This window comes from Chroicocephalus ridibundus, chromosome Z (assembly GCF_963924245.1).
Source record: "Chroicocephalus ridibundus chromosome Z, bChrRid1.1, whole genome shotgun sequence".
In the NCBI taxonomy this organism is placed as follows: Eukaryota; Metazoa; Chordata; class Aves; order Charadriiformes; family Laridae; genus Chroicocephalus; species Chroicocephalus ridibundus.
In genome coordinates, this window is record NC_086316.1 from 43,347,393 (window position 1) to 43,360,395 (window position 13,003).

The window sequence follows — 13,003 nt, forward strand, 5'->3', positions numbered from 1 at the left end:
TATGCTCTTCACTTGATATCATACTCTTTAGGTGGAAGTCACAGTACTCTCAGGATGTACAACATAAAACAGTATCTAGATGTAATGCTTTTGCAGGACAAACTATTTTTTAAACGTTGATTTCTACCTCAATACTAACTTACGTTTAAAGGAAGATATGTTATAGTACTTGTTTTTAACAGGAACTGAATTCTCCCCAGTCTTCATTGCGTGATGGAGGATTTTTCAACAGGCTGGAAGGTGATATTCACAAAGTACTTGAAACAGAGAAAAGGAGAGTCCGGCTCGCTGATTACAGTGGAACAGATAACGGCACATCTCATGAACACAACCAGGCATGTAAAACAGCAGTCACTCTGAAGTGGAGAAGCTTGCCTAATGAAGCTTATTCAATGATCAGAAGGGAGCACCTGAGTAGAAGGAAGCACAAATCAAAAGCATGATAATCTTAAAAATTAAAGCCCCCACAACACTGTAATATTTTTATCTACCTGAAGAAGTATTTAAATGACTTAGTTTTTTTAACACTTAGCACTTGTGATTGAAATAATTTTTGCTTCACAGAGAATGCCAATATTTATTACTGTAGTTTTTATCCTTTTGGTATTTATTCACATATACCTCTTCACTTTTTATCAGAATTTCTCTTCTCTAACAAACAAATAAGTTGCCTTTCCCAAGAATTGAATTCACATGACTAAATTTTTAAGAAATGATGTTTTCTTGCTTATAGGAGACTGTTTTGAAAGATGGAAAAATAGAACGATTAAAGCTTGAGCTTGAAAAGAAAGATGCAGAAATTGAGCAACAGAAAAATATAATAACTCAATGGGAGGTATGTAGCTGATAATACCATCAAATAGACAAAATTTAACATTATCATACATTTGAAACAAAGTATGTATTAAAATGTCACCAATCTGTACAGATGCTTTAGTCTGACTACAGATAACATATTTCCAGAACAAACTATTCCTTCAGTACCACATGAAGTGGTATTCCGTGGTAAGTTAAGCATCTAAAAACAATCAAGAGAATCAAGACAAAACACACAGAAGTAAACTTCATATCTGGCATATCAGTCACTACTTGTTTTCTAATATTGGTATTTTTGTGGTCAAAAAAATAAAGATGTAATCTTAAAACTAAGCAAGATCTTGAGCAATCTGACCTGCCTTGTAAGTTAGATCTGCTTTGAGCAGGAATTCAGATTATGTTCTTGCGTCTCTTCCAATCTATTTGTTTTTTAAATTCTACTTAGCTTTTCTTGCATTTAAGAACTACATATCATTAGGATTTTTTGTAGATTCAGTCCAATATTTGAAGTGGCTAAAGAAGTCAATGAATATTTTGTCAGGCTTAAGAGAAGTTCCTTTAAAGCTGCAGTGTAACAAGAATGGAGTACTGTGTTTTGTTGTATCTTTTCCTCTTATGTATAAGTGAAATTGGAACTCAGATTCACCATATGCTAAAACACACCAGGAGAAAAAAGATTTGCTTGTTAATAACGAAATGGTATTGCTATGTACTGGAGTAGCTAGGAAAAATGCCTCTCTCTCCCTGTTTCAGTCCATGTTAGCATTGTCTGGATAGTATCTAGAGCAAAAAGGGCAAAATTGCCATGAGGAACTGGCATTGTAACAAAATTCAATAAAGCAGCATCAAATTTTTTAGAATTATTTTGTTACTATTTTCATTCATTGCTTTAGGTAGACTGAGCAGGTTGACAGATTGAAAGTTTTGTGATGCTTCAAAGAAGTACTTTTACTTGTAGTTATATAAAGACATGAACTTTGTTAACAGCTGTTTTCACTGTGTACTAAAGTTGGAATCCCCAGGTGAAATTTTAAAGTATAAAACCATTCATATTAAAACCATCCATATTTATGACTATCAGCACTTTGATAGAAGAAACGCAATGCATCAGGAGACTAGTGAGGTGATGGACAATGATACGGCTGTTAACTTTATAAAATTGTCCAAAGACCTTAAAGCTTTGGGTGGCCATGAAAGGTCTGTCTTAAATGTAAGTTAATTATCCTCAAGGACTGGTGTGATACTCAAGGGGGAAGACAGTACCTTCTTTGTTACAAAAAAACTGTGTATGAAATTACAGTTTGCTCTTGCAGACTCATGAAAAAAGTTTATGAAGAGACTTGTGCCAGGAAAAAGTAAGTTTACAGCTAAGATAGATGGCTAGAGCTGACACTGGTGGCCAATTAAGGGAAAAGACTGACTATGAAGAAAGAGTGGTGATACCAGATAGATTGGAAGACCCAGCAAAAATAGGTTCTTGAGTAGTTAACTGTAAAGAGTTGAAAAGAAAAGAAACTGTAACGTAATAGCAATAACTACTGAATAAAATAATCTGTTGAGCAGTGGGGTCTTGTCCTGCTTGCCAAGTAATATGGTAAATGATATATTTTATCTCGGTATCTAGAAAGTGCATTATAATTGTAATTTTTCAGGGGAAAAACCACGAAGCCCTTGATGCAACAGGCCTGTATACTTCAGGCAGATCTGAATGCTGGTTCCTGCACTGACCTAACTTTCTTATTTTATGTTGCTATTAGCCTTCTGCTTGCCTTTTTTTTTTTTTTTTTTCTTGACTTTTGGTTATTAATCCACTTCTGTTGTGTGTTTCTCACTTTGGCTGTGGTTTAAGAAAGACATAGATGATCTTAAAGGTCTTTTCCAACCTAAATGACTTTATGATTTTATGATCAGATTCTCTGCAGAAGTCATCATTTAAAACTCTAAGTCTGACTCTAAGTCATGCTTAGCTTACAGAATACTTTTTTTCTTAGTAGGGTATAACATGTAATAATTCAATCTCTTTAATACAGGCAAAGTATAAAGAAGTAAAAGCAAGAAATGCACAGCTTCTGAAGATGATGCATGAAGGTGAAAGTAAGTTTTATTAGGAAACTTAAATGTTCTTTTCAAAACATGGAAGGAATTTTCAAAGCAGCTTTTTAATGACTGAATGACACTATAAAGAACAAAGAAGGTATTAATTTGCAGCGACTCCAGTGATCTACAGAATTTGGTGGACCACACAGTACTGCATTTCTGTTATTATATAATGAAATAATGAGTTGGACGTTGAGATCATTATTTGAAATATAAACTGTCCAGTTATGATTTAGGTACATTGATTCTTTAAGTTAGACTTTCTTTTGTTAGCAACAGCTATCAGTTCTGGACTGATCTCCTAATAATATCTGTTTAGACACACTTGAGGAAACTGTTCAGTTCTTGCGTCTTTGCAAGCTGTACTTGGAAGTGTTGGAAACATCATTCTACACTTAAGCAAGTCTTTTGCCACACGGTGAATAAGGATAGCTAAATATGTGGACCATATATGTGATAATTTTCTTATGTTATATTACTATGCAGAGTTTTTATGATTCACAGTTTATTGTCAAAGTTTTGTGGGAAAAATTATATATATACACTCATATATATGTAAATATCCTAGTATCCTTATATTTGTTATGCCTAGTTACCCTTTAATATTCCTTATCTTGCTTGATGAAGTTGTTTGAGGCTATGATGCTAGCAACAGTAATTTGTTACAAAATTGCCTTTGCTTTTCAATTTCTTAATTAAACTCTTGCATATAGTTTCTTCTTCAGGCTAAATTTTCAACTAAAAAAGCACTAAATTTTTTTCTTTGAAGTATGTTAACAAAAACTATGTCTAAGCTAGTTCAAATGTTCATAATGTGATTGATCATTCCAAATTTTAACTTGGAACTTTATTACTTCAGGTCAGTGTCTGAGCCAAGATGAAATATTTTCATCTTGAGAGGAAAGAGGTGAAGTTTTGAAGGTTTTTTCTTTGTGTGTGGAACAGACTGAGTATTCTGTATTTTGGGAAGAAGAAAGTTCATGGCAGAATTGAGCCTTGAAAAATACTTCATTTCTTCATATTGAGAACTTTAAGTTATCCACAAATAGCTCACAAACATGAGCTAAATATTTTAAACATCTCTGTATTTGAGTAAACAGAAGCTTCCATAACTATGACTGAGCTTGTATGTGAAACTCATGATCCCAAAATCTTGATCCATTGCCAATAATCAGTTTTCTGACAGACTTGTTCACAATGGGTATCTCTAAAATCCATGTGGTTTACAGGGTTAAATGTGGGCTAAGTAGTGCAATGTTGGGGTTTAATGTCCAGAACTTTTCAAGCTGCTGCTAATTACACCAGTAGGTAATGGTTGGGTTTGATTTACAACATCTACTGTTCTTTTAGTGAAGACGGCATTATTTAAAGGTAACAAAATAGTGAAATAAAGTGATGTCACAGTGCTATTGCGGATGAAGACCTGTAAATCTAGAAAGATCCACATGCTGTATCTTTCTCTCTCTCTAGTGAAAGACAAAGCAGAAATACTCCTACAGGTGGATGAATGCCAAATTATCAAAAATGAATTGAGCTTACAGGTAGGCAAGGATTTCTAAATGTAAAATTTCATAGGCATTTCAAAGATGCTATTTATTTAAGGCAGTGATAGAGGCAGGGGAGGGAGGAAGCTGAAACAAAAACTTGTTTGAAGCAAAAAAAAAAAAAAAAAAGTTACGTTTCATCCTCAGCCTTGCACTATGTGTGTCAGAGGATGTGTATTGTGTAAATCTCCAGTATGAGTCACTTAGAACCCTTTCTGGAAAGGCAGCAGACCTCAGCATTCCTGAAATGATCTTACCCTGAAGAGCAGCTTAGGAATATTATTCTCTGGTAAACCAAACTAGGAAGCTCAGAAAGATGTTTCAGAAGATGCTTCTTTCCTGGGTGGGTTTATTTTTTTTGTGTTTGGGGTGTGTGTGTGTGTTAATTATTTATTTCTTTCTAGTCTCAAGTTTATAAACACAAGTGAGCTACAAACTACTTAAGACATGTCAGTTGGCAAGTCACTGGTAGTAGAGAGCATGCCAGACTTTTATGCTTAGTTTTTGCTCTACAGTGGCTATCAGTTCTAAGCTCTTGACTTGTCCAAATGTCTTACATATAACACAGTACTATTTTTTGAGGGTGATGTAATAAGCTTATCTGTGTCGCATAATACTATATCAGTTAAGTGTTTTATGGAATAAACTAATGCAGAGTCCGAAAGTCGGGAGAGTTTCTAACTTTATAGCTTTTCTATATCATTATACAGGTAAACCAGTAAATCTTGCTTGGGAAACAGAAGTCGTTAAAGAACTTTTTTACTTTTACTTTCAGTTCAGACACAGTGATAGTGGTAGTCACTCTTAAACTCGCCATGTATTACCTGTTTGTCCAACACAATACTAATGGAGAACAACAATGACTTTATAAACTCACAGACATTAAGGATGTCTTATAAATTCATATTCTGTATGTTTTCAGGTAACTATACTTCATGCTGCATTAGAGCAAGAAAGATCCAAAGTGAAACTACTGCAGGCAGAATTAACAAAATACCAGGTAGTTATTTCCTGTGTTTGTAAGTTTACCTGTTCTTGATGTAGCTGAGACTATCATGAGGTAATGTGCTCTGCACTGACCTATTAGCTCTACTTTTTCCAGTTAAAAAAAACCTAGCAGTTCATATTTTAGAAAATAAAAACAGGAGCAAAACTAAAGCACAGTTTTGTACGTTAAAACTTCTTGAAGTATGCTAGTGAATAAACATGCTTTAAGCAACAAGTTAGTTTCACTCTCTAAGTGTAACTGCATAATTGGACTAACTATACACTTCATGGTGCTTTTTTATCACGTTCTTTCTTTGGTTCTGTGTATTAGTTCTGTCTCTAGCCAAATCTTTGTAGGAGATTCACAACAAATTGTGTCGAAATATGAGTGATAAGATCAGTGTCTTGCTGACTGTGCACATGCTGTCTTGTTCAATTTGGCTGCTAATGCAACTCACGTTAGTGAGTTTCAGTTAACTTTTGCATAAATACTATGCTGCTTAACATTCTGTTGTTTTGGTTTTTTTTGAGTGACAGTGTTTGCAAAGAAGGATTTGTCCTTGTGTGTGACTTGACGGATTTGGGTTTTTTTTTGTTTGTTTGTCTTTGTGGGGTTTTTGATTGTTTTGACTGTGATCTTTTGCATGGGCTACAAGGAGTATATAATGGAAACTTCTAAAGCAGCTGTGTAGTCTTTGGCAAGCTATCTTATTTCAAGTTGCAACACATTGTTTGTGTTGGAATACTATAATTTCGTGAAAACTGGCTCATTAAGCCATAATTACTCTTTCTGAAGCAACAGATCTTTTCTGATTACATCAAATTCTTTGGCTAGTATTACATGAGGTTCTGTACATAATCTCATCTCTTTCTGTTGTCTTTTTTTCCCCGTGTTGCTTCATTGCAAGTGAGCAAGTTCCTTCTTAAAATCATTTTGCAGTAGTTGACAAATAGATGTGCTTGTTCAGTCCCTTACAGACAAGCTGAGTGCTCATACCACTCATTGAAACTAAAGTACACCTTATCATATTCAGTCATTCACATGTTGTGAACGTCACTGTTCTGACTTACTTTGGTCTTTCTGTTTCTTTTCCCCTCCCACCCATGCCTTTGCTAATGTTAAGTATTTTTCTTTGTAAAATGAAATTTTTGAATAAGATAAATTTATCTGCTGGTTAATTACAATAAGCAGGGTTAAAAGAATAACAATAAAAAATTGACAGAAAATGGTCTTTGTTATATGCTTTGGAATTACGGCAAAATCACCGATTCTGTTGCTCTTTTTCCCCTGCTCCCCCCCTCAGTCTAATATGCTTTTAACTTTTCACGTCTTGCTGTTTTAGGAAAACTGTCTCATCTGCCTTGCAGGAATCGTTGCTTTTGCTTCAGTTATTCTCCCCTGTAATCTTGCAGGCTGACCAGGACAACCTTTCTTATATTACTAATTTTTGTGGCATTGTCTTTGATAACATGAAGCCCACTTTTTCATGGAATAGTGCTTTGATACACAAGGATGCCTTCCTAAAAGAAAAGTAACCAAAATCTGTGATTAAAAACAAAGAACCAAACAACCAAAAAAAGCAATAAACCAATGTGGTTTTATCCATAGTTGTTAACATCTCAGTTATGTATCGTATGACTGCCTTGGCTGTTTTAATTTATGTAACAGTATTTTGTGTTCAGACAAGTTTGCCTCCTGTAATAATTGTATAATTAACAAAAGTATAAAAGTATACAACTTAACTCCTGAGTGTTTTTTCTTGTTAATTTATACTACTTCAATATACAAAATAACTGCAGATACAAAGTGTCACATCTAGCATATTAACTAAATGTTTGTTTTAATTCTTTCTTACAGAGTGGGAAAAAAGGGAAAAGGCATTTAGAATCTGACCAGTGCAGGTGATCTCCTCTGCCACCAGATTCAAAGCAAAAAAACACCAAGTCTTTCTTCAGGGTTTTGCAGAAATTTATATATTTGTTGCACAACTGCTCAACTATGCAGTTTTTGAAGAGAAATGAAAAATTTCTAGTTTGTTTAACAGTCTGAATAATTGATTTGTTGCACTTTCTTTTAAAGAAAAATTAGAAAACTAGTATTTCAGCAGAGATGAAACTAACTGTAATGCCATTAGTTTTTCATCATTCAATAAAATTTACTCTTCCATTTCTGTGTTTGATTTCTCACTTTCACAGACTTTTTCAGTTAAAAAGACTTCATTTAATGACTGTCAATATCCAAATGCACTAGTATGCAAATGGTCAAAGTTTCACCAAGTCAAAACTGTAAATGAGACAGCTTATGCAAAAGCATCTTGCTGTTCCTGAATCCAGATCTGTTTTTAAAAAAAAAAGGCAACAGTCACTACTTCCTCTCCCTGTATAGGACATCATGAGGCTCAACAAGGCCAAGTGCAGGGTCCCCACTATTAGTGCAGGCTGGGGGGTGAAGGGATTGAGAGCAGCCCTGAGGAGAAGGACTGGGGGGTGTTCGTGGATGAGAAGCTAAACATGAGGCGTCAATGTGCACTTGCAGCCCAGAAAGCCAACTGTATCTTGGGCCGCATCAAAAGAAGCGTGGCCAGCAAGTCAAGAGAGGTGATTCTCCCCCTCTACTCTGCTCTTGTGAGACCCCACCTGGAGTACTGTGTCCAGCTCTGGAGACCTCAGTACAGGAAAGACATGGACCTGTTGGAGCAGGCCCAAAGGAGGGCCACGAAGATGATCAGATGACTGGAGCACCTCTCCTATGAAGACAGGCTGAGAGAGTTGGGGTTGTTTAGCCTGGAGAGGAGAAGGCTCCAGGGAGACCTTATAGTGGCCTTCCAGTACCTGAAGGGGGCTTATCAGAAAGAGACTTTTGACCTGGGCCTGTAGTGACAAGACAAGCGGCAACGGTTTTAAACCTGAAAGAGGGAAGATTCAGATTGCACATTCTTTACAGTGAGGGTGGTTAGGCACTAGAACAGGTTGCCTGGAGGAAGTTGTGGACATCCGATTCCTGGAAGGGTTCAAGGTCAAGCTGCACAGGGCTGTGAGCAGCCTGGTGTAGCAGAAGGTGTCCCTGCCACTGGCAGGGGGTGGACTTAGATGATGAAAAGCACCTTCTGACCCAAATGATTCTGTGATTCTAAGACTCTGTGATCTGTATCCTTTTCATACCTACGTGGGTTTCAGCTGCAAAACATGGAAGCTGACGTGTGCAACTACCATGTAAAAAGAGCTATCTGTTAGCTTTGAAAAGTGCCCTGTGTCATTCTTCAGAGCTTGCCTAGTAATAAGCAATTCCTCTCATGCTAAAAAACATTTTTTTGTCCCATATTAAGTGTGCAATGTAATTTGGCTATAAAAATGCAGAACTGTCTGTGGAGCACTGAATGTAGTACTGAATGCTGGGATCTTACTTATTTTGGGATAGTTGTTGGAGTGGAACATTACAGAAGTACGAGAAAACTTCTGTCAGTTATGTGGGAAATCGGCAGAGAACACAAAAGTTGAAGGGAAAGAACCAGAGAAGAGACTAAGGAGGACACACAGGAAAATACCTGTAGATCTAAAAACAGAAGACTCTTAACTGACTCTTTTTTTTTAAGCCCAACTGTAGCACTAAGCAATTTCCAAAGCAAAGTATGTGTGAAGACAGCACTTCACTGGCAGGCAGGAGAGGAAAGCGGGACAAAAGTCTTTATAATAAAGGTACTATGAATCTGTTAAGCTCTTACATTTAGCAGCGACTTCTGAAAACTAATACCAGGAAGATGCTAGCAGTGGAATAAGACTTCTAAGAAATTAGATATTATAGTTAATGGTCCGTAGTTATTCAAATTTCATAATAATACTGGAAGTCTTATTGTAACTTCACTGATTTTTTTGCTCTACCTTTTCTTTTTTTTTTTTTTGTTGTTGTTGTTGCTGCTGTTGTTCTGGCCAACTCTTCGAAAATAATTTCCAAATACCGCACCCTCAGGACGGGACCAATATGACTTTTTCAGAACCGTGAACCATGTGACCATACAACTTCAGCATCTTATCCTAACAGATAAGGATTCCACTACTGGGTGGAACAAAGTAATCTATCTTGTTATTAGTCTGATTCAAACTAAAACCCCTTTATCTGGGGAGATGGTATGTTTCTTCATTGTCTGCTGCCCCACAGGAAATATTTACCAGAACAAGACCAAGACTTTTTTCTAATCAAATCAGTGGTGCCTATAACTTTAAGATGTGAGTTCTTTTTCAATGTGTTTGTATTTGTAAGCAATTTTGAATTAGAAGATCCAGAATATGCACCTTTTCCCAAAATCTAATCACTCTGTTTCAAAGTGTCACTAAATTGCAAAATTATAGTAAGAGAGAATAATTCAAACTTCTATTGCTTCAGCTGTCTAGAAGCTAAAATCCACATTGACCACCTGCTATCCTATAAATTTTTCTTCCTCTCTGTTTTAATTTGCCCATCTGTCCTTATTTGCCATAGGGGTGTTTTGTTTTGTTTTGTTTTGTTTCTTTCAGGACTGTCAGTAAAAGCTCCCCCCCTTCCCCAAATACTGTAGAACTCACCTGTATTGTTTCTTGTGCTATTGAGTTTGACATAAATGAAAATTAATTTGTATAATGCTTGATGATTAACAACAGAAGGAATTCTATTAAAATGAATGAGAAGTTGTATTCTAAATGTGTGTTCCTGTCCTTATAAAAAGCTCATTCTGTTTTTATGTGCCAAAGAAATAGACAAACATTGCTAATTTGAGCAATGCCAAATACAGTTCTCATTATTCAAAACTCCATTCCCTGTTCACTACTTGGTGTATTAGCCTGTCCAGTATAAATTACACAGAAATTCTTCTGTCAGCTGATTTATTTTCTACTATGTTGCTCTTACTCATAAATTTTTGTATGAATCTTGGAAAAATAAATAAGTTGTATTTTCTTATATCTAGTTCCTTTTACATTTGTAATAACTGAATGTCCACAAAGACAAAGCTGTTTTTATAGCTGCTGCAGCCTGTTTCAGGAGGAATACTCCCAGTATGTTTTCTGCTGGAAGTTCAGCAATTGTCTTGCTATTACTTTCCTACACGGAGTCATTATAGACTGAGTGTATTTAACTTGGTGATAGCCAGTTTCATCATTCTTCTGATTTGCTGTACAAATCTTCAACAGTATTCTGTATCTGTTGCTTTGAAATAAGCTGTAAATTGTGTAGGTAGCAACACAATAAATCTTTTTTTTTAATTTAAAAAAATAAAAATAAAATAAAAATAATAAAATAAAAAATCATCAGGATCTCCTAAACAAAGGTGAGGTGAGAAAGCCAGAATAAAAAGAAAAAAGCTCCTATTTACTGAGTGTTAGAACAAGTTTAGACAGCATAGGTTCTGTACTACCTTTAAAGTAGGCTATTAATCCAATACTACAGATAGAAGTTTCCCATGCTGACATCAGGGCTACTAATGAATTTTGGGAAAAAAATCTGAAGTGAGGAACGTTATGTGTAGTATATAGCAAAACTTTGGAGATGTTGCATGTAACTTTTACTGTCATTAGACCACCTGAGACCTTGTCTAAATTCAAAATTGCATCACTAACTTCAGCTAAAACATTAAACCTAGTTTAGCCAAACTAGTTCAAAACCTTTTACCAATATTCTTAATTTGGTTCAGCTCGACTTAAGCCAGTATTTTCGTTTTGAAAAAATACATGCTAGTCACTGCAAGTTCATTTTCAGTTTGTTTGTTTGTTTCAAGCCAATTCAGGTGACTTTGCATTGGTTTAAATCAACTACCTATGGAAAAAATACCAAATTGAAGATGTCTAGTCAGATTTGGGAATTAAGCTGAACTTCTGCAGTAAACACCATCACCATGGGCGAGGAAAATGGAATGGCATAAAAATTAAGCTGCTCTATAAAAAACATTCTGAATTATATTCTTTAAGATCAGAAACTGATGAAGAAAAATTGCACAGATGGTTATAGAAAGGGGAAATAAAAGCACAGGTGTAAGGAAGTGGGAAAGAAAAGAAAAAGCAAGAGGAAAGAAAGAAGCGTTAAAACCCCCATCAGCCTAAAAAAGATTAAGAACTCAAAATTCTTTGCTGTATCATTTTTGTTTTCCATGCATTGTGTATAAGCTGTGTTCTCAACTATCTGACTGTGAACACGCATGCATGTGGTCCTGGTTTAGGGTATTTTCCACCTGGACGTTTCCAGTACTGGCAAATGAGCTCCCATATCCCTGTTTTCTGTACCAAAATTGAGATGAAGAAACAACCGTTCTGTGCTTATTAAGAACTTTGATAGCTTCCCAGTTATTTTCTGTGAATTTTTAGTATTCTTGTCCCTTGTAACATGTATGCATCAGTAAGTAACATCAATGATTATTCCTCGAACTTGTAAATCTCTGCTAACCATAACCAGGTAGCAGTTGTGCTACTCAAGTACAAACTCTACTCAAGTAATGATACAGTCAGCACGAGCTACGTCTATAAACTAAGAAGAGCCTGGGATGAGGAACATCCCCTTGCACTTTGATCCCATTGATTTCTGCTTCAAATCACTGCTTGATTGCAGTGCAAAACATTACCTCCTAATGTCCCTCACTCTGCCAGTCAACAGGACAATGTAGGCCTGGCATCTGGCCAAGCGCTCTGCTGCAGCACAATTCAACGCCTTGTAGGGTCGCAACTAATGTGGAAAGGGAACAAGCGTGACCAAGGAAAGGCTCAGTGGTTAAATGTGCCTGAAGTAATTTTTATCTGCACACCAAAGCTCTGGGACAGGCAAAGCCTGGAATCACCTTCAGCCAGTCTTTGGTATTGCTATTTCAAAACCTCTTAGCAGGTCTTGAATTCCTTTAATAAAAATTTTAGAGACTTGGAGCCTACTGTGTTGTATTACACTGTTTTTAGTATCAGCTGAAACTATTTACATAGACCTCCCAAGAGAATATCCCGACAGCAGACCAGGCCAACAAACCACCAGGTGAGTAAGGTTCTTGTGGGAAATGTCAATTCTTCCTTTAGGATAATGAAGAAAGAGCATTTGAGTCTAGAATTCAAAGCCACACGTACATTTTACACCAAAGCAGAAGTAGGCATCTTGAATTTCCTGAGAGACGGGAAAACCACTCATATTCTGGGAAAATGCCTAATTTGGTGATACTAAGTTTAATTAGTGATTAAGTTGGCTGCTGGTCACAAGTGGTGTTCCCCGGGGCTCAGTATTGGGGACGGTTCTATTTAATATCTTCACCAGTGACCTGGACAAGGGGATCGAGTGCACCCCCAGTAAGTTTCCAGGCAATGCCAAGTTGGGTGGGAGTGTGGGTCTGCTTGAGGGTAGGATGGGTCTACAGAGGGATCTGGACAGGCTGGAACAATGGGCTGAGGCCAACTGTATGAGATTCAACAAGGCCAAGTGCCGGGTCCTGCACTTGGGTCACAACAACCCCATGCAGCGCCACAGGCTTGGGGAAGAGTGGCTGGAGAGCTGCCCAGAGGAAAAGGACCTGGGGGTGTTGGTCAACAGCCAGCTGAATATGAGCCAGCAGTGTGCCCAG

At 36.6% G+C, this 13,003-nt stretch overlaps 1 protein-coding gene across 4 annotated transcripts in view; it reads left to right on the plus strand.

Annotated features, from left to right (window-relative positions):
- GKAP1 (G kinase anchoring protein 1) overlaps positions 1–8,710 on the plus strand; it is a 28,990-nt gene extending 20,280 nt beyond the window's left edge. For 2 of the 4 annotated variants that reach the window (XM_063319265.1, XM_063319266.1), the window contains exons 7-12: positions 183–335; positions 734–835; positions 2,847–2,910; positions 4,384–4,454; positions 5,380–5,457; positions 7,303–8,706. In XM_063319265.1, coding sequence (XP_063175335.1) covers positions 183–335; positions 734–835; positions 2,847–2,910; positions 4,384–4,454; positions 5,380–5,457; positions 7,303–7,350 — 516 coding nt within the window. In that variant the 3' untranslated portion in view covers positions 7,351–8,706. Of the gene's footprint in view, positions 1–182; positions 336–733; positions 836–2,846; positions 2,911–4,383; positions 4,455–5,379; positions 5,458–7,302 lie in introns of all 4 variants that reach the window. The other 2 variants (XM_063319264.1, XM_063319268.1) reach the window with 2 other exon arrangements.
- Positions 8,711–13,003: the final 4,293 nt, after the last annotated feature.